General features: G+C 38.5%; 2 protein-coding genes across 2 annotated transcripts in view; both read right to left on the bottom strand.

Annotated features, from left to right (window-relative positions):
* Window positions 1–21,844, bottom strand: part of LOC131307342 (nuclear poly(A) polymerase 4) — a 93,727-nt gene that overhangs the window by 17,164 nt on the left and 54,719 nt on the right. The gene's annotated exons all lie outside the window — the stretch shown is intronic.
* LOC131306964 (PKS-NRPS hybrid synthetase cheA-like) lies at window positions 18,484–20,528 on the bottom strand. The gene is made up of 4 exons (XM_058333394.1): window positions 19,652–20,528; window positions 19,456–19,558; window positions 18,852–19,173; window positions 18,484–18,573 (listed from the first exon to the last, which is right to left on the bottom strand). The coding sequence occupies exons 1-4, from the start codon at window positions 20,526–20,528 to the stop codon at window positions 18,484–18,486; spliced, it is 1,392 nt and encodes a 463-aa protein (XP_058189377.1).

Below are 21,844 nucleotides of genomic sequence, written 5' to 3'. Positions count from 1 at the left end.
GTTGAATTGGATTTCGGTTGGGTCTAAGTACAAAATCCACTTTTCTCTCTCTCATTTTCTCTCTCTAGAACTTCATGGATTGGAGCTCGTTTTGGCCTCGATTTTTCTCTCTTTTCTGGCTTAGTGAAGCGTGGGGGAATGGTGGTGTGTTCGTGGGTCTATGGGGAAGGGTTTATATAGGTGAATTTGGAAGAGGTTAGATAATAGTGAATTTAATGGAGTTGGGTTCATGGGATTTGGAATGGACGAATTGGGCTTGGTTTTAGGGTCAGGGAGGAAGTAGGAAATGGATAGGAAGGAATTAAATTCGAGTGTTGCTTGGCGGTGAAGGAAATTTTGGTTTGGAGCAAAGAGGGGATGAATTCTGTTTTCTTGGAGGTTAAGGAGATGGAGGGAGTAATGGCTGAAGAGAGAGTGAGCTGTGGGAGGGAAAGAGGGAGACATTGCAGGAGATTGAGATGAGGGAGGTGATGGGGTGCATGCATGCACGATGGAGGAAAATAATAATAATAATAATAATAATAATAATAATAATGCATGGAGTATAATTGCATGCATTTATGCATTTTAGAAGAAAAAAAGTAATTGTATTAAGAAAATAATCCTAATATTATTATTTTATTATTAGAAAAAAAATTGGGTCAAAAATCCAGGTCGTTACAATATGCAATATGGATCTTATTTGATAGATCTCAATAAGTTATATAATATGATATTTTCAAAATTATATAAAACATTATAAATTGTAAAATATAGATAATTTTTTGAACGACACGTCAAAATTGGACAAACAAATCAGAACAGAGAGAGTACCATTTTTCATCATTTCCATACAACTGAACGAGACTTTAGTTAGCATATTCTAACTCTCACACTTTAAGTTGTGTGTCAATGCGGCCATGCCCCCTCTGTTAAACAACCATAATGGCACCAAATTTTTGTCACATGATGTGCATGAGACCCAATTTAAGAGCACTAGAGTCTTTTTATTATTAATTCCTTTTGCACGCTATAAAAATTATACTTACAAAATGTGCTAATTAATCAATCTCATTTGAATGGGCTCCCAAATGACCCCTGAACCTAAATCGAAATAATGTACTTTAATCCCATTTGGACATACCGAAGCTATCAATCAATCCTATGGATTATTAAGAATACCAAAAAAACAGTATTTTATCTAGTGTTTCGAATTCATTCATTTCAAGATAACAATGTTCGGATTTTATCTAGGCACTTAATGATATCCAATTGAACTGATTTTTTGTACACTCGTTTTACTCGATGAACTCTACGAAGTGAACGTTTTTTTATCATCAGAGCAAGATCGGAGCGGTAGCAATTTATTGTGCACAACACGGGACTGCGCAGCACCGCCCTTCTGTACCGTTCGGTGGAAGAAAATTTTGTTTCTGAATAAGAGCATGCATTTGGTTAAAATAATAAATTTTGGAAGCATCTTACAATGGAACCTTTCCAGTAACTATGGAGGACAGTTTTCAGAGCTCTCTCATACGTGTAAATCTCACAAAAAGCTTCTATGAGTCAGAGTCTCTTGCATTGAGATAAATTGTTGACCACCCAGGATAATTATTGGAGAGGATCGATTGGACCCAACTATAACTATAGTTACTCCCAAATAAATTGCAAATTGTAAACATCTTTTTCAAAGGTTGCAAATAGTGAAAATGGACAAATAAATCGAGACGAAGGAAGTACTAAATTATAAACATACAATATGGACGATAATAGAAAAGTGAAAAACTTTGGATATAAAAAAGAAAGTCTCGCAAGAGTTGGGTATCACTACAAGAGCACAAAATTCTCTTGTAGTATTTTTTTTGCTAGAAACTACGTAAAAGTTATTTAACCTCCTTAAACAGATTACGCAAGTAAAATTAACTTATATTTTGTTTATTATTTTTTCATTCTGATAAAAAAAACTAATACCATTTGTTTTTCTTATCTTACTCTTATACAATCCTCTATTGGTCTGTGAATAAGTAAAGAAAATGATAAAAAAAAAAAAAAAGGTTTACATATTTTACACTTCTAATACACATTTTAACACATATTTTCAACCTTTAACAACAGTTTAGTGGGATAATATATAGAAGGTGTTTGTTAGAGAGACAAGAAAGGGGAAAACTGTCACGCCCTCGATTTTAAACATAAATATATAAATCATTTCGATAAAAGATACTCACATAAGGTAGATAATACCCAAAATGAGTTTTCCACCTGCTTAATTACAAACAAAGTCCCCAAGTTTAGAGAAATACATCATTGGCACCACGGCTCAAAGTAATTTAAGCACAAGTACGAACAAGTCTCTAATTACAAATGGTTTAGTCAAAAGAGATCAAGACAGATCAGTTACAAAATCATCTTTAACAAAAGTAGGTGATTTACAAAGATAATTAAATTACTAGACTTCATTAGCTTCAAAAAAAATCTTTGTATCCAAGCACACCATAGCATGCAATCTATTGTCCGGCATTAAGATCTGAAAGGAAGGATTTGTTGAGCTACACTAGTCCAGTAGAAAAATCTCTACAAAATCTATATGTAAATGAGATGATAAGCATGAATACCAAGAATCAAGCTAAATGGCTGATCCAATATAATACAAGCCAACACCATGTACAAGTATTAGATTGTAACATCCTATTACCTTTAGGTGGTTAAATGTTCTTTTTATAAACTATAGGAGTGTAGGTGTAATAAAACTTAAAAAAACACCTTTATGTTCTGTGTGTGCACGTGTAAAACAAATGTGGTGCTAGGGTGCATGTGTGTATATGTTATACATATCTATTGAAAAAAAAAACTCCAAAGCAGAGAACTTCTCTTCTCCGTTTCAGAGAGAGAGAGAGAGAGAGAGTCGGCAAGGGAGAGAGGAGGCTGGGGAAATTGAAAACCCTAACTTGGTAAGTAACTCATGCTTGTATTTTTGTGGGTATTGATCCAAAATCTATTATGTTCATGGATTGAGTTGTAAGAGTTTCTAAAATCAATTGGCTTCTACTAATTAGGGCTATTCCTTGTTGTTTTTCTTTAGGAAAATGTTTATCTTTACTAGAAGCTAAAGGATTGAATGTTAGGGCTTGAACTTGGCAACTAGGTTGTTATAAGTTGTGCTTCTGCAGGAATTTTACTATGGCGACTGTAAATAATGGATGTTTTAAGTGCCTAAACCAAGTGGTTATTGCTAGAAATTGCTTGCATATGCTGAAATAATAGTCTATAAATGCTAAAGCTGGGTTTAAGTTGCTAAAACTGAAGATAAATGCAGGAAACATGAATTAGAAGTGCTGAATCTGTTAACAGGTTGCTGAAAACTGCTGTTTGGATGATGAAATCGCTTAAATAACTGCTGGAAATCACTAGCAAGCGTAGGAAATAGGTTTTATGTGCGATAGTGAATGCTGAAAATAAGAATTATAGGTGTTATAACTATGCAATATTTGCTGGAAATTATTGTACTTCCTGAGAACATGCCTCAAAGCATTGTGATATGTGTTTATAATTGCTGAAAATGAGTTAGATGCCAAATTTAACTAAACTAGATGATGTGTTGCTGAGAATTAGTATAAAAGGGAAGTTGGAGCTTGTAGTAGCCTTGGTGCGGTTATTTAATATTTTGTTATGAGAATTTAGACTTTGTGCTCATATGTGTGGATTATATGCTAGGTTCGGAGGCGACAACGAGCACCACAACTCCACGTAGGGAGTGAGCTTGTGTTGGTTTTCCTTTTTGTTGGAGACCGAGGTGAGTGTTCGATTCATAGATGTTCTTCAATTGGATTGAATTTGTGATGTTGGATTGTGACTTCGTGTCGATGGGCAACAATGGCTAATGGCCAGACTTAGTGTCGTGCTCCTGACTTCGTGTCGAATTAATGGCTTTATGCCAAAATTATGACTTTGTGTCGAGCTAGTGACTTTGTGTCGGATTAAAGACTAAGCGTCGGTTATTTGCTTATGCTTAATTAATGGTTAATGGTGAACTTGGACTTATTGTTTCTATTGAACAACATCCATGTCTCATTTACACTCTTGGAACTCGTTTGGGGTTCCAGTTTTGCAGGTATAGGTTGGTGTCCACTACAAGTCGCGTTTTGCATTTTATGACTCGCTCGAGGAGGAGGCATGTGGGAGTCTTGTATTCCGACCCATAGTTGATATTTGCTTAGTTTAGTTTTGGACTATAGTTGATTATGTAAAGTTCATTACTTAACAGACTTCCGTTGTAGTTTGTAAATGAAAACTATTTTGAGATGTAAATAAAATGTGGCTGTTGAACTTCAGTTTTTAGTTATTGTTGGCATTGCTAGTAGCTGGTTGTCGTTGGGTTGTTGTCGCGTGTCGTATCAGGATAGGCTGATAAGGTGCTATTTCAAAACGGGGCGTGACATAGATACTCTCACATACACCTACACATGCATACACTCCTTCCAACAAATTTCCACCCCTTGCGACTTTGTGTTTCTACCCCTTGCGTCACAACAAACTCCACCCCTTGCAACTTTGTGTTCCCACCCTTTGCGTCACAATAAACCCCACATTCCACTTCCCAACTACAACCACATTACTATCACTATCAATTACCGACACCATATACTCATTGTTAGTAGCTGGTTGTCGTTGGGTTGTTGTCGCGTGTCGTATCAGGATAGGGCGATGAGGTGCTATTTCAAAACGGGGCGTGACATAGATACTCTCACATACACCTACACATGCATACACTCCTTCCAACAAATTTCCACCCCTTGCGACTTTGTGTTTCTACCCCTTGCATCACAACAAACTCCACCCCTTGCAACTTTGTGTTCCCACCCCTTGCGTCACAATAAACCCCACATTCCACTTCCCAACTACAACCACATTACTATCACTATCAATTACCGACACCATATACTCATTCCACACATACCAACATTATCAAACATGTCACAAATAGCTCATGAACCTCATGTATCAAGGCAAAGTACATCATTCATACGAATATGAAATCCATAAACCCTAAGTATTCCGCACAAGCCATATCTAGCAATCAATCACAAATATCACACGTAATCACCACATAACATGTAGAAAAAGAGAAAAACCCTACCTAAGTGGGTTTTGAGCAAAACCCTAGGTCTACCAAGAGATATATGCTTGAATCCACCAAAAACGAGCTCCACCCAAGCTTAGATACAAGATCTAGAGTGAATATAACCCAAAAACAAGATAAATGAACAAAGATCAACAAGTGATTGAGAGAAGAGAGAGAGAAAAACGTGGGTAAGAGCCCAAAGATAAGAGCAAGAACACAAAATTTACCCCTTGTTCTCCAAATGTAAGATTCAAGTAATTTTGAGATTGGAAACCCTTAGATCTTGAAGATTTGAGGTTGAAATCAAGAGTTTTGGGTAAGATTGGAGTGGGGTAGGTGAGAGGGGGTGTTTCCAAGTGTATTTCGGGGGTTTTGGGTGTGAGAAATGGTAAAATTGGGGTATTTATAGTGGTCCAAAAGCGTGCTGAAAAGTACAGAAAAACACAGCGGGTACTGGTGCTGGGCGACTCTTAGTATCGGTATAGGAGCCTTCAAAATGACGATTTGATCATGTTCTGGACACTGGGTACCGGTACTGGGCATCAAGCAGTACTGGTATCGGTTGGGCAGAAAGACGAAAATTTTGAACGGACACCAATTCAAACCCAACTTGATATCGACACCTCCAAACAACATTTCAACATCAAAATTCACATTTTACTATTCTCCGAGTGTCTGATACACCACAGTAATCATATACCCGTACACCCCCCACAAACAAACGTAAGGCTTTATTAATAATACGATCCTTTCACGCATTATACGATTTTCAAAATTATACTAAATTTGCGAGTCTCTACAGAAATCGAGGAGAGCTTATCCACTAACCTATTCATATCAACACAACAAAACCAAACCAAACATATGCATAGCTCTTCTATTACATACACATCTATCAAACAAGGAAAAGTCTGGCGACATCGCATCTTTTATGTCGCCTCTTTTATTCTATAAACACAAGTGTGGTGGTTCTCAAACAAGTGTTTGTGTGGCACGTACCACACTCACATGTAGGGAGTAAAAATGCAATGTCAATACCATTGCTTCTCAAACTCTACCCATCATCCCCTCCTTAACTAATCACCCTTATCCGCTCAGCAAATGAGCCATAAGTGCATGCGCAAGCAAAAGTGCGAGTAGAGTGCTAGAATTGTGAGCGAAAACATTTTGAAAAATTATGCCAGTGTTTCCGGTAGGGAATAAGTTAAGAATATTTTGTTGTTAAAAAAAGGGAATTGATAATGCCAAAACCTTTTTTGTTTCTGCCAAAACCTTTTTTGTTTCTGCCAAAACTCATTCATTGCATGACTTAATTGCCCTCCACTACATCACTTACTTTACAAAAATACTCTTTGAAATCCCTTAAGTGCAATGCGTTTTCCAGTTCCATGTTTCAAGCAAAAAATGCAAGAATTCATGAGCTAATTTTAGAAGAGAAGCAAATAAAAAGTAACCATCAAGCAAAAATGCAATTCATGAGCAAAACTAGAGGTAATTTGGAAAGAGACGTAATAAAAAATAATCCTCTGAATTTAAAGGGGCATTTTCGCAAAGTAAGTGGTATATAGTGAAGGACAATTAAGTCAAGCAATGAATGAGTTTTGGCATAAATAAAAAGGATTTTGACAGGAACAAAAATGGTTTTGGCATTATCAGCTCTCTAAAAAATTATAGGTTTTTTCCACGAGGGGCCGCTATTCGCAACCCAGTTCTTGTTACTCACAGTTGATTGTTACCTACAAACCACCATCTTATAAGGAATTGCTACTTACAACCAAGAAATTATCCCTAAACTCCCATTTTTGCCCTTCTATACAAAAAACATACAACCTAACAATCCGTTCCTTCTTCAATACGTTCGTTCCCTTTTCTAACCCAGGTTTTCTTTCTCCAGTCCACAGCTCCACCAGTCCGTTCCTTCTCTTCTCCAGTCGACAGCTACAGTCGAACCATTACCGCCACCATCAACCCCCACCGCACAGACAGCCCCACCTCCCGTCTCTCTCTCTTTCTCTCCCCCCCCCCCGGTTTCTTCTCCTCCTTTTGCCCTGTTTCTTCTTCTCCTCCATCAATCACCACCACAACACCACTCTCACTACACCACAATAGCAGTACAACTTTGAGGCAAAGGAGGTGTGAGAAGAAAGCACAACACGCCGGCATCACCAACTATTTCGAAGTTGAACATCGGTAAAATTTTGAATCTTGTTATTACGCGGGTTTTTTTTTTTTTTTTTTGTTCGATTTTTGTTTGAATTTTTTTTGAGAAACCCATAGTAAGTACGTTGCTATTTGATAAGCACCCGATATTACAATATAGGGTGCGCTAGGTCTTTAGTTTAGTCTAATTTCATTGCTAATTTGGTTATCTTTAACTGCTTTTTGCTCGTAGAGTTTGCTATTTCTGTTTTGTCGGAAATGCTTGCTCGACCAAAGTGCGTCGTAATAAAGAGCGCCCCAAGCGTAGGGCTAGGTCAGTTATAGCATAACAAACTCGGAAGTCCGAGGTCGAATCCACAGGGAGCCAATAGAGCTAGGCCGAAAGGTTTGATTTACGAAGGGTTTTTAGCGTTAGGACCGCCAACCTTTAGATTTGGCATTGAGACGGCCTACTTTTGAGTGGTGGAATTCTCTCTACCTCCTAACGTAATTGAAAACGAAGATTGACTAGAAATTAAAAGCGGCAAGGTCTAGGGGTTCATTCCGCCCATAACTTAGGCCGTTCAATGCTTCTCTTCGATAACTCAAACGAGAGTCATTGTCATTTGATCCCACTCGGAAGATTTAACCATGAAAATCAAGTTTAACTCATACAACGGGGTTTGGAAATGGATGAAAACTCGTTTAGGCATTTTATCGAACACAAAGAGAGCCATGGTTCTAAGCATTGGGTGTGCCAAAAGACTTGTCTACACCCAATCAAAGAAGTTAACATCTCTAGGTTTAGACCAAAGATTAGAGCTTAACAAGTTCTTTGAGGCATTTTTGCAAACACTTAGAGTGACATAGCTCTAAGCATTATATGTGGCAAGAGATCAAGTCCTTGCCTACACATAATCAAAGAGGTTAACAACCCTAGGTTTTGTTACATAAAAATGAACTTAATCCATTCACAAACCACATTAAGCACAAGAAATGAGAGAAGCCATCAAACTACCTAAATCATGGGGTAGAAATTACCCCATGACCAAGCCTTGAACACTACTCACCCTTAGTGGGTGTAAACATGAAGGGAAATGAGGAGAGATACGAAAACATTCACAAAAACGAAAATAAAAACTAGATTAAGAAAGATCTTGAGTTAACTTACGACTTTAATGAAGAACACAAGCCTCCAAACCCTAGAAATCAACCTCCTTTGAAGAGAGAGTGAGAGCTAAGGAGAGGAGGGAGGTAGAGAGAGAAGTGAAATTGAAGGATAACCTACTAAAATGAGGTTAGAAAGTACTTATAGGCCCTCAAAGTCGGGTTACAAAGGTCCAAATACCCCCAAGTCAAAGTGCAGTCGGGTACAAAAACGCAGATTTTTCCCAGGTTGTACCGATACCATGAAACCCCGGTACCGCTACAGGTCTTGTTTCTCAGCATTTTGGACCAAATCTGTCCAAGGTGTACAGGTACCACAGATTCGTGGTACCGGTACATCGCTGGCAGAAAACTTCCGAATTGTTTTCTTCCTCTAACGACCCCTTTGACATCCCGAACACTCTTCGCACTTCTTTAAAAGCTCCTTGGGACTTGGTGGCGGGGTGCCACATGGTCTTGGTTCTTTGGATGATCCCGGGTTGTTTTCCTTGGCGTTCAAAATGCCTTGTTTTTCACTTTTAACCTGTAAGGGCCAAAAATACCAACTCCGCGCAATATCATTAAAGTAAGTTATGCACGAAAGAGGGACAAAATTGGTATCGATAAGCCCATTTATATACACTATCGAGGGCTTATCAGGAAATCATCCAAATAAGGGAGTTTTAAAGTCCGAAGCCTAGGCAGGAATGGCTTGATGGTGACCTGACGGCTCGCCAAGGCAAGGCAAAGCTCAGCGGCTGGAGTTAAGGCATTCGGCATCGATGGGAGAAATTACCTTACATCGATGCCGAACCAATTAAGTGAAATCTGGCCTAAGCTGCTCGGCATCGATGGAAGAGAAAAAGTTACATCGATGCCGAAGCCATTATCACAGCAGCATAAACTTGTTGCCATCGATGCCGAGGGCTCTAGGAGGGTAATTTTGAAGCATCTCCTGAAGAATCTTGGGGGCGCATACGAAGTAGGATAGATTTTTGCTTACATCATTGTAGATCTAGATCTAGATTTATTTTTGTTCTTGATGTTCTTCATTTTCCAGTCTTGAATCTTTATTTTCTGTTTTCATTAATTAGTTTTTGGGTATTGTCTTCTTTATTAAAGTTGTAGTGAATCTTCCGATCTATCTTTGAATCCAATTTTCTTCTAGTGTTGTTAATTCAATTATGTTAAGTAGATTTTCGCTTGCTCCTATCTCAATAGATATGTGCGAGTAGTTTACCAAGGTTAGGTCATGGGGTGATTAACACCTCATGGCTCAAGTAGAATTGCGTTTTTCACCATAAAGTCTAAACCTTTGGTTCGAGAATCGATGTGGGGTTCGAGTTTATTTGTCAAATCGTTAAGGTGTTAATCTCCTTGATCATGTGTAGGTAGGAGCATTGCCTACCTACCACACATGATACTTGGAGCTCTGATGCACAAGGCATTTGCTAAATAAATTCTAAAGATAGCTTGGTAATCGAACCATTCTATTTTCCGATTTGAGAACCTTGATTGTGTATCCTGAACCGCGTATTTGGGTGAGAAATACAGTTTAACTTGAGTCGTGAGTATTAGCAATTCCTAGACCTAACCTGCCTTTTATCTTAGTTTATTCGCTTTTCAGTTTAGCCTATTTTAATTTCCACTACACACGTAAAACCAAGTTGGCTGTCTAAAAGCCGAAAGCCCTTGCTTGAATCTACAAATCCAGCAAAGCCGTATTAATTATTCCCTTACGATCCCGGTCTTCCGGATTATCATGCTTCAATTGACGTATTAAGCCCTACGCTTGGGGCATTATTCCATATATCGGAGCAAACGAAGCACTATTTCGTATATTTCAGATTTGATCGAACATTAGAGTCCGATTATTTTCCACAGTTTCGGATATTAAAGTCTGATTGTTTGCCCCCTATTCGGATTTTCATATCTGAAATTGATTGCCTCATTCGGATTTTAATTTCCGATTGGCCCCTATTCGAATATTATTAAAGTTGAATTGTTAGCCTATCCAAAATGTATTGCCTCATTCGGACTTTAAGCTGCTTTAATATCTGAGATTAGTTGGAAGCTCCCGATTCACCAACATGTTCATATATATGGAGTTACGATATACTGTGTATATGAGTTATTTTATGGAAAGATTATACTCCGCCACAACTACTACTACTCCTACTACTACAACTAGTTAACAATACAAGATCTTGGATTCTTATGCAATTCGTTTTTGTTCAGAGATCAGCTTTAAGAACCACTTTTAAAGATTTGAAACATTGCATGAAAGGATTTCCCTGCTTACATGCCATTAGAAGAAGGAAGCTATAAACAATGTCTCAGGAGAAGAATTTTTCCACATCAGCAATGAAAAGGTCACTGAATTATATCACTACAAGGCATGTTAAGATATATGTCACATCTTTAGTTTAGTAGACAATTCCAAAACACCAAATGTTGGAGGTAATTTAGATGGAATGAACATCTTACTAGACCATTCTTCTGATTTCTTTACCATTCCCGTACACAAGTTGATACCTTCTTAACTACTATGTCTAAAATATTCATTTAATTCAACCCACAAGCAGTTAACCACTACTAGGTGCAGGGCAACTTTCATACAAAGGGATTTGTGGCCCTCCCTCGGTCCCTCCTTTGTCACCATTTGACTTCTTCCAAATTGGTGAAAATATAAAGAACATGTAATATTTTTTACCCCTACTAGGTGTAGAGGGGCAGTTGCTGTAATATGTTTATGCTTCTTGTCAACTAGGTGTTTTCTATTCTTTTTATGGTTTGGAGCGGCAAATGATTGTCGTCTGGTTGGGTGCCAACCTCTCGTTGGAATGCTTCCATCTGTTGTGATGCTTTTTGCTCCTGTCCTTTTAAAATTTTTAATTTCTTCAAAGATCAACAGTATTATCTTTTTTGCCGTTGAAGAAAATATAAGAAAAAGAACATGTAATATGACCTGTAGACCTTCCATTTCAAACCAAAAAAAGACATCATTCCAGAACTCTGAATGAATTTTCTGTATAACAATTAGTGATTCAGTCATTTACCTTTGTCATAGGCAGTCCATTGTTGCATATCATGACATGCTATCCAATCTTATTTGAGAAGCAGCTTGTGCATCGCCTTTTTCTTGTGGCGCAGCTCATTGGTTTCTCTTAATCTGTCAATCTCAAAGAACAAGTCTATTTGACCCAATCTGGCCTGCTCATAAAAATATCGTAAGGATAGCCATTCAGTTCTCTGCCACCACTAAAATCAAAAGTAAACAATGAAGCATAAGAAAAACTTGCTTCGCCTCAAACCTCGCCTTCAAATATAAGGTTGAATACCCCAAGCGTAGGGCTAGGTCGTCGGTAGCATAATATCCGGAAGTCCGGGATCGTACCCACAGAGAATTCGAATGTAGCTTAATCGGATTGTAGGTTTTATAAGGTGGATTGTGGCGTTTAAGACGGCCAACTTGGTTTTACTTTGAAATGATGAAAATTGCCAAGGCAAAAGACTAGGAAAACGCCTAATTAACTTAAAGGAGGCAAGTCTAGGGATCGTCTAACCCTTGACTTAAGCCGTTACCGGTTCTCAATTATAACTCAGGCGAGAGTCACGACCGCGTGCTCACGCCCGGAAGATTTAGCTGTAAAAGACTACATTTATTGGAAGATGTGATTAACCGGAATTAAATCAACCTATTTTTGCTAAAGTATCTAACACGTAGGGGCCACGAGCCCTCAATATGTCGCTTGCCAAGACCGCTTGACTAAACTTCATACCAAGGAGTTAACACGCCTCGCTTAGACCAAAAAGGCTAGGTTAATGAAATTTCGAAAACCAAGATTTTAAGCCCGAAGGTTTGAGAACCAAATAACCACCTATGTGCTCGGGAAAGATTACCCCGAGACTTGGCCTATCAACTACTCACACATAGCTAAAGCATGAAAGAAAGCATAAAAACGAGACATGACTTTTAACCGATAAAAATGAAAACAAACTTGATATTATAAAAGATCTAGTCCGTAGGAACAACTTTAATAAACGAGAAATTAACAAACGAGAATTACTTACTTGAGTTCTTAAGGAAATAACTTGAAAAGCTTAAAAGACCATTAATGGAGGTAAAATAAAAGCTATTAAAGACCTAGATCCAAAAGGGAGAGAGGAGACCCCTATTTATACACAATGGGTTTCTCTCTCCTCAAATATCTAAAAACATACTATAAAAGGCAAGTATTTCATAAATGGAAAGCCCAAAAAGTAGCAAAATATCTGGCCGAAGGCTCTCCGTATCGATACAGAATAAGCAAAGTATCGATACCACGTCGTTAAGCTGAAAAGGCCAATCTCCCGTAACAATCTCGTATCGATACAGATTATGGCCGTATCAATACAGGAAGCTCTGCTTGGAAAGGTAACAAACGCGTATCGATACGCCTTAAATCCGTATCGATACGGAATGCTTATCTCTGGTTCTTCAAGCCAGCCTCCCAATCTTGACACCCGACGACCGTTGGCTTGCCCGATGCTCCTCGCCTTCGTTCTTTGGTCACTTTGGCACAAGTTCCATCGAGCGATGATTCTTGAATTAACTTGGGGGTTGACTTTGCACTCAAAATACGCCTTTTAAGGGTGTTTTGCCTGAAACACTGAACAAACTACCTTACGAGCAATATTGACTAAAAACGACAAATAATAGCTAAAAGCACTTCTACCTAACGGACTTAAGCACCATGATCAAGCAATCTTAGGTGCGTATCAAAACTCTTATGTTTTTAACTGCATAATATAGGTATTAAAGTCTGATTTTTTGCCCCCTATTCGGATTTTCATGTCTGAAATTGATTGCCTCATTCGGATTTTAATTTCTGATTGGCCCTATTTAAATATTATAAAAGTTGAATTGTTAGCTCATTTAGAATTTAATATCCAAAAGTTATTGCCTCATTTAGATTTTAATATCCAAATTTTTATACCCCATTCAGACATTACTATCCTATTAGTCCCCTCTATTTCGGTTATTAGAATCCGATTTACTTATCTTTATTCAGAACTTAGTATTCGATCCTCTTATCTTTAATTCATGTGTTCTAACCATAGTTATCAAATATTGAATCGAATTGAGAATTGGATTGACCTTTTTCTCAATTATAAAAGTTAAATTGTTAGCTCATTCATGTGGTTTCATATTAGTTAAATACAACAATGTGATAAACCTTGATTCATGTATAGATTCATATCGTTGTGTGAATCGTACGATTTTGACAACTATGGTTCAAATGTATTATTTGCAATGTACAGGAAATGAAACGAGTTGCTCCTGCCGTTTCTGCAAGGAAGATGAAGGCTGAGCAAGCTTTAGCTTCAAAAAGTAAACAAGGTAAAACACAAGGACAAAGACAGAGGCAAGAGGTTGGAGCTGAGGAGGATGTGGTAGTTGAGCAACATCGTGAGATAGACTATAGTACCTAGTAGGAAAATAAATACTATAGTATAATGGATATGTGCATGTAGATGTTAAGGATTTGTTATAAAAATGAAAGCTTATATAACATAATAAAGTTTTGCATGTGATTTCATATTAGTCAAATGCAATAATGTTTAAATAAACCTTGTTCATGTATAGATTCGTATCATTTTTGCGTGAATTGTATGATTTTGACAACTACGGTTCTAAGGTATTGTTTGCAATGTACAGGAAATGAAACGAGTTCTTCCTACCATTTTGCAAGGAAGAGGAAGGCTGCACAAGTTTTACCTTCATAAAGTAAACGAGGCAAAACACGAGGACAAACGCAGAGGAAAGAGATTGAGGTACATTCGAAGGTAGAAGAGGATGTGGAGGTTGAGCAACATGCTCAGGTAGAGAAGGATGTGGAGGTTGAGAAGGATGAGCCACATGCTGATCTACAGGAGGATGAGCCACATCATAATGTAGGGGGAAGATGAGCCACGTGCTAATGTAAGGGAGGATGAGCCATATACTGAAATTTGTGAGGATGTGCCGAGTAATGAGCTACATGTTGAAATTTGTGAGGATGAGCCACAAGTTGATGAACGGGAGAATGAGCGTGAGTCTGATCAACAGGAGGATGAGGCATATGAAAGTTAGAATACGATTCTGTGTTTCTAGTTTTGAATTTGATAGATATACTACTACTACTAGTAGTAGTAGTAGTAGTCTAGAATGTTTCGTTTATGTTTCATTTAGAATTCATTTATTAGACTAAACTATTGTTTGCAATATATACAAGAAACGACATAAGCCAGAGGACGGGGGAGAGGATGAAGACGGGGGAGAGGGCGTCAGGCGAGGCAAGAGGAGATAGACGATGAGACAGTTGGTCCACAAGACCGAAGTTTGTTAGTGGATTTTAGGAACCATGTTGCTGTTGATATTTGGAACGGTAGGGAGTGACCATTGTTGAAACTGCACTCACACGGACGTAATTTGATGAAGTGGTCAATAGCGGAGGCAAATGAGAGGTTACTTATGAGGGTCAGAAGTTCAGGTTGTTTCCACTTTCTCAGATTATTTCTTCATACTGCAACAAAGTATTATTGTCTACCTTTGTGGAGAGGTGGCATCCAGAGATAAATAGTTTTCACTTTCGATTTGGGGAGATGACTATTACACTGGATGACGTCCCGCAGCTTGTTGGTCTTCAAGTGGAGGGGTTAGCGGTGCATGCAGTGGAGAAAACGAGGGAGGAGTGTTTGGCAATAGTACAGAGGTGTCTTGGTGTGACGGCGGACGTTGCGGAGAATAAAGTTACAACAAACAATCGCATTGAGTTTGAATGGTTGAAGAAAACTTTTAGTGAGGTGGTAGATGGGGATTCGGAGGAAAGGGTTGATTGTTGTGCACGAGCTTACTTGCTCTATCTCTTTGGCAGCACTCTATTTTTTGACAAGACTGGGACGACGGTTTATGTTCAGTTCCTCCCTCTTTTGGAGGACTTGGGACGGGTTCGCAACTATGCTTGGGGTGTAGGAGGGTTGGGCCATTTGTACAGACAACTTGGACAAACAAGCAGACGTAATTACAAGCATGGATTCGGGAGCATTTTCCTATGTTTCGACACGCTAGGGACCCAGCCTACACGGAGGACCTACCACTGGCAGCACGTTGGTTGTCACGTCGGGAGACTACCATGGAGACCACTTACCACTACCGTGGGATGTTAGACGATCTACCGCCTAGTCAGGTTAGTGGAAAGCTTAAGTATGTTTTGAGTCGAATACTTATCTTCAAATACGAAATTATGTTTTGTAACGTGTTTTTTTTTGGCAGGTTGTTTTTGACCTGTACACAAATCGCAGGCAAGTAGTCGCAGATATTGTTTTTTATATGGGCTGCATCTGTGCCATGACCGTCCTTGAGCCATACCTATCTGATAGAGTATTGAGGCAGTTCAGCATGGTGTAATTGGTCCTTAGGTCTCCATTAGTCCCGTTGCGAGGTAGTAGAGGAGCTAATAGTCATTCGCACAGTGTGGTCTACGCGTACACAGATGGTCAATGGGAAAATTGGCGCAATCATGTCATGAATGCCGAGAAACAAGTTACGATTCAGCCTGGAGTCCCGTGGGAGTCACACCCTGACTACCTTCCTTGGTTTTTGACGGTCTCCTACTTCAGGGTCTCACCCCGTCCCGTAGAGGTGCCGTATACCGAGAGTGCCGAATAGCGCAATGCAACGGCTTTAGCTATTTTGGACAGTGTTTTGGGTGAGACTAGGGCTACGACTTCAACTTGCCCGTATGAACTACGACAATCACTTGTTGAAGTGCAGAGGACTTTGAGGGGACCGGAGGCTGCTGAAGCTAGCATAGCAAGCCCTAGTTCGGATCGTTACTTGAGTCGTTACACTAGGTGTCGGCACTGTGACCGTACTTGAAACTTGGTGTTCTATGACTTGTTTTTGATGGACTTTATGGCCTTGTATTTATTTTGGACACCTTATGGCCATGGTTTATGGACTACTTTTCGTGGTGGAATGACTTTTGTTTTATTGCGAATAACTATTAGGATATTTGTGATAATTGGATACCGTTAAAATATGAATGCTAAGTAGAGCACCAAAACGTAAATTTTATGGTTTGAATCATTCTTGATACTTTCCTAGGCACAAATAATTTGCTACACAATACTCGTATGTGAAAATTTAGATTTAAATGAGGAGTGTCGTAAGAACTGACAATGTTCTAGACAAACATAAAACACTACTAAAAACAAAGGTTTGCATAAATTTCATATTTTACAATAAGATTCTATGAACTAAAATTTTACATAAAAGTCATTCGAGCCAATCTAGTCTAGTTCAATTATGTCCGTCATTGCCACATCGTTCTCCACTATGTTTTTAAACTCTTCGATCTTATTTGAATATTGTGTATCTTATCCATCCGCGAATGAGTAGTGATATATATACCAATTCCTTGCAATAGGCGGAATGGGAGAATTTGGTCACAAATGTACCGTTACAAAATGATCGTCGTTAACGTGTCCGAGCGCGATCAAAGCGGAAAAATTTGAAATTTCTTTGAATAGTCATGTCGGAAAATTTTCTACACAAAATCCGTTGTCTTATTTGAAAAAATCTCGGGTGTCATTTAATAGTCCTGTCAACACGTATTTTGAAGAATAAATTTGCTCCAAATAATCCATTTTTTACTACAGAAAAATGCTAGCATCATTGAATTTTTGGACACAAACACGTTGTACGAGAAATAAAATTCCTACAAATATATATTTTCATGTTGGCACATTATACGAGAAAGAATTACATCCCATTTTAATCAATAATAAATAAAGGAGTTGATTTTCAAATTCGCCTTTTCATATCCATACTCTTTTCTGTCCATTACAGCCCATTCATTCGGAGAAAATTAAATTCGAAAATAAATATCCGAAATATATAACAAGTTTTGGATTTTAATTTTTGATTTATATACTAGTACTTGGATTTTAATTTCCGAACAGAATGAGAACTATCAGATAGAATAACACCAATCGGATACTAATGTTCGAACTGGATCAATAATTTCGGAAACAAATATCCGAAAGTTATACGCATGTTCAGACTTTAATATCTGATTTGCATACTTTTAATTGGATTCTAATTTCCGAACAGAATGACAACTATGAGATAGCATGACACCATTCGGATACTAATGTTCGAATTGGATCAATAATTTCGGAAAAAAAAATCCAAAATTTATACCTATGTTCGGACTTTAATAACTAATTTGTGCACCTTGAATTGGATTCTAATTTTCGAACATAATGAAAATTATGAGATAGCATGACACCATTCTAGTTTCTGAACAGAATGTCAAAGACTTGACAACTAGGAGTTTCAAACAGAAATACAATATAAGAGTTTCCTTGACGATCCGAAAACTACAAGCAGACGGAATCATCCAATTTTTATAACATTAGAACACATTATATAATGCAACACATTAAATCGTTTCTCAATCTAAAAATGGCTAATTGACATGGATGACCTCCTTTGTTGCTACGTCAACGCCGATGATCTCGTTGAACTTCTGAATGGCCGCAACATGTGTGCTGCATCCCAATTTTTAGCGATAGAAAGACGATGTCTTTTCCAATTGCAAGCTATTGGCGGCATAGGGGAACCTGACTTTAGGAATACCTATCATATTGCATTAGGTACTTATATAAGAGAAATTAAGTTGGACTTAAGGAGCTCATTCATTATATAGATGACAATATATCATTTACCAAAATAGTACCTGTACAAAGTGTCCACCGTCAACAAACCCGATAACAATAACCTTTCGTTCATGGAGGGTAAAGGCTTCGATCGGAGGGGGAGGAATGTAAGACATTGAATATTTGATAAATGGATAAGGACACAATTATAATCAGATGCTATGATGTGACCCATGTCTGGCATTGTCATCCAATATTCCTGGGGCGCCGAACTTTCATACCATGACAAGATGTGAAGTAATTCCCTAGCCCTCTGGCTCCCCCTACCACTTGTTTGTAAAGGTCTAAATGTGTTTCTAACTCTTTCAGTAAATCACTTCTTACCATTAACCACTCATGAACATCGCCCTTCATGAAACCCGACACTGCCAAAACCCACAATTCCCATCATCTTCAACATCCTTGACCGATTCTATGTAAGGTCTTATTGCTTCCGGAAACTGATTGATGAAGGGGCATATCAAAAGTTATGCTGAAACTTTTGCTTTCCATTTCAGATTGCGCCGCAGTTTCTCTTTGACGGGCTTAGGGGTGTGAAGGGAGGCCAGAACATGCTCAAACTTCAAGGATCCCTACGCGTCGAATTTTGTTCTTTGGCTGCATTTTTTTCTTTTGTTAACTTCCGACCGCGTGGTTGTGCATTCACTTTGGGTTCAAGGTGAGTACTACTTTTCGGATGAGCAAACTATTGCATTTTCTTAACATAATTAACATTTACATTATATTGATCTTCATTCAAGAACTTGTTGTAAAAACAATCAAAGTGAGCCAAAAGCGTCTCCTCCATCGAACTCTCATTCCGGGGTGCAAGCAAAGAAAGCCTCTTCCAATGGTCGTGGATTAACTCAATCGGTAGGGGGATATTTGCCATCTTGTAAGGAGCAATCTCATGAGCGCAAGGTAAACCATGGGTGTGCCTCAAAGAACACTCGCACTGACGCTTCGATTCCTCAAGCCATTCGACTTGATGGGATGCCACTAAAACAAGTGTCATGGTATTCGACGAAACAACTCCCCTTAGCATATCAAATAGAGTTGTCCTAAAGTCATGTTGCACAGAATTAAGGCTCTTCTCAAAAGAAGCTTTGACTTCAATAACTTGTAACAGCATTAATCATTGAATCTTCTCCTATATAGTATCAAAATTGCATTGCAAGTTTTCAAGATGATTTTTTAGTTTCGAATGTGAGCTCTCTGCCTTATGAATAAATATGGCAAGATATTAGCCGTACCAAATAACATGAATATATGAAAATTTTCCAAAAACGCGTGAATAACATGAATATTAAGGAAAATGTCAGAGTTACGAATGAAGCGTTTACCTGTTACTTGTTAGGTTTCCGAAATGCATGACTTTGTCCGTCCAAACTCCTACAAATCTCTCTTTGTAGGGTACTAACCAATTTTTCTCGACGTACTCAAGTGCTGCAGGAACCATTTCAAAATTACGCTTCAAAACACAAAGGCATTCCTCGGACTGTGCAACACTCGCTGAGAGGACGACTAGGCCCTAACTACAAATAAACTCCTCCCACATCTTATCATCAAACATCTTTCTACACTTGACTAATACGTTCTTACCAATATGCCACCTACATAGGAGGTTGGTAGCATGAGGGAAAACATTTGTGATGACATTCATAAGCGCCAACTCCATATCCGTGACAATAACGGACGGAAGTGCGTTGGGATCCATCATGTCTTTTAGCTTCTCCACAACCCAAGTGTAGTTTTTCGTTTTTTCACACTCCATGAAAGCAAACGCTGTACAAAAAGTCATCTTCGTCGATGTTACACCAACAATTTGAAGCAAAGGAAACTTGTATTTATTTGTTTTGTATGTGCAATCCATCATTAACACTCGAGGAAAAGCACGTAACATCTCCCCGGCAGATGTGGGAGACCAAAACAACTCTGTGACATTCTCAGTCTCGTTCCCATGTGTCCAATGAACATACTTGTACTTTTCTAGCCGATCCAACAAATGTTGCATTTGAAATTTTCCAGCTTTCACTATCACTCGGTACTTTTGTCGTACATTGTACACAGTTTTGATAGACGTTACGTTTTCATGATCTTGAACCTTCAAATGGGTTAAGATTTCTCTGGGTTTCACCAAAGCGACTGACAAATCAACCACCGTGCTAGTCTGTTCTGCCGACAACCTCCCGACATACGAATAACCTTTCAAGTACACCGCTGGAGGATGGTTGTGAGTGCCATTGTGGACAGAGACAGTCCAACCATCATTGCCCTGTACAGCTTTCAATTCAAATGAGCATTCACATTTTTTGGTGCCCGTAGACCGCACTCTCTTCTTCACAGCTACCTCCTTCCCATCAACCTTCTTCATAAACGGCCTATACTTACCGCTCCTTTCACATGAAAATCTCATCCTAGGTGTGCGATTCTTAATACATTTTTCAGAACCCTTAATCACAATGATAAGCCCGTGTTGTTTACCAATGCATCTTATTCAATCTACCAACGCTTCATCGGATGGAAAAACCTACACACATATGAAAAAAAATTATACCCCGTAATATAAGATTGCACATGATAAATGCTCTATCAAAAAACACTCACCGCCGTTGTAAAATACTCCATATAATCGTATGGAGGACGAGTGGAAGTAGGTTTAGTCGATGGCCCTACATAACTACCAAGTGTTTAAGTGTCACCCTGTAACACCCAAAGACAAACCAGGTAAGTGCAGAATTCTCTGCAATTTCATTCAGATATTAATATCTAAAAACTGGCACCAAATTCAGATATAAGAGTCCAACAATGTTGACAATATTCGGATATTAATATCCGAACATTGACAATAGTTGTACATAATTCAGACATTAAAGTCCAAAAAATTAGTAAAGTTTTGGCACTGTGTGTCCAACTGTGTAGGGCCATAACTGAAATTGAAAATGGAGGGCTTCTGAAATTGAAAATGGAGGGCGGGCTTACCTCTTTCTGCAGTTTTTGCTCCGTCACTACAACATCTGTGACTTGTTTCTTAACTTTCATTGTGTGATCTTACGACTCCAAATCGTGGTGTATTGATGGGTCAACTATTTCTTGTTTATCAATAGATGGAGAGGAAGCAATCGAGGTTTCCATTGACAATTTAGGAGGAAGAGGAGGGGAGAAAGATAGACAGACTTGGCTACTGGTGGGAGGGGCCTGCTGGTGGGTGATGGCAGCTGGGTAAGGATGAAAATAGAGGAGTTTGAATGGGGAGAGGGAGGGAAATCAGGAGTATGTGGTTGTATGGAAGGGGTTATGTAATACTAGTGCATGCAGGTGCCTGAAGGTACGGCTCAAATGATCAGCACACACAAATAAATTCTAGACTCATGCGCAATATATTAACCCCTGCCCAATGAATCCAATTATGCGGAAAACAATAACTCAAGCATATTCCTTGATTTGTTTAATTTGAACAAACAATTTTTCAATCCATAGTTGTCCGTGCTTGAAGGCACAACGCAATACGTTCACAACAAATGAGCCCATCCATGAAAGCACTTATTAAAAAGCAGTAATCTAATAAAAGTTTCTTGCACTATCAACAATGAAATTACATTCTCTTAATCAAAAATATTACTTAAGGAACCAAAACCGTTTCGAAGCTGCTATTCAAATCACAAACATTCACTAAGTTAATCAAAAGAGCTATAAATATGACTAAAGACTATTGAATTCAGTACAAAGTGG

The sequence above is a fragment of the Rhododendron vialii genome, chromosome 11a (assembly GCF_030253575.1).
Source record: "Rhododendron vialii isolate Sample 1 chromosome 11a, ASM3025357v1".
NCBI lineage: Eukaryota > Viridiplantae > Streptophyta > Magnoliopsida > Ericales > Ericaceae > Rhododendron > Rhododendron vialii.
Note: the sequence above shows the minus strand (reverse complement) of the source record. Positions and strands in the feature narration are given on the sequence as shown.

Bases quoted from the DNA above. Each gene is read 5' to 3' on its own strand.
- LOC131306964 (XM_058333394.1), bottom strand. From the start codon at position 20,528: ATGAGATTTTCATGTGAAAGGAGCGGTAAGTATAGGCCGTTTATGAAG. The intron at 19,559-19,651 runs GTAGTTAGGGCC...TGGTTCCTGCAG, and splicing joins GATGTGGGAGGAGTTTATTT to CACTTGAGTACGTCGAGAAA. The intron at 19,174-19,455 runs GTAAACGCTTCA...ACATGACTTTAG, and splicing joins GGAAACCTAACAAGTAACAG to GACAACTCTATTTGATATGC.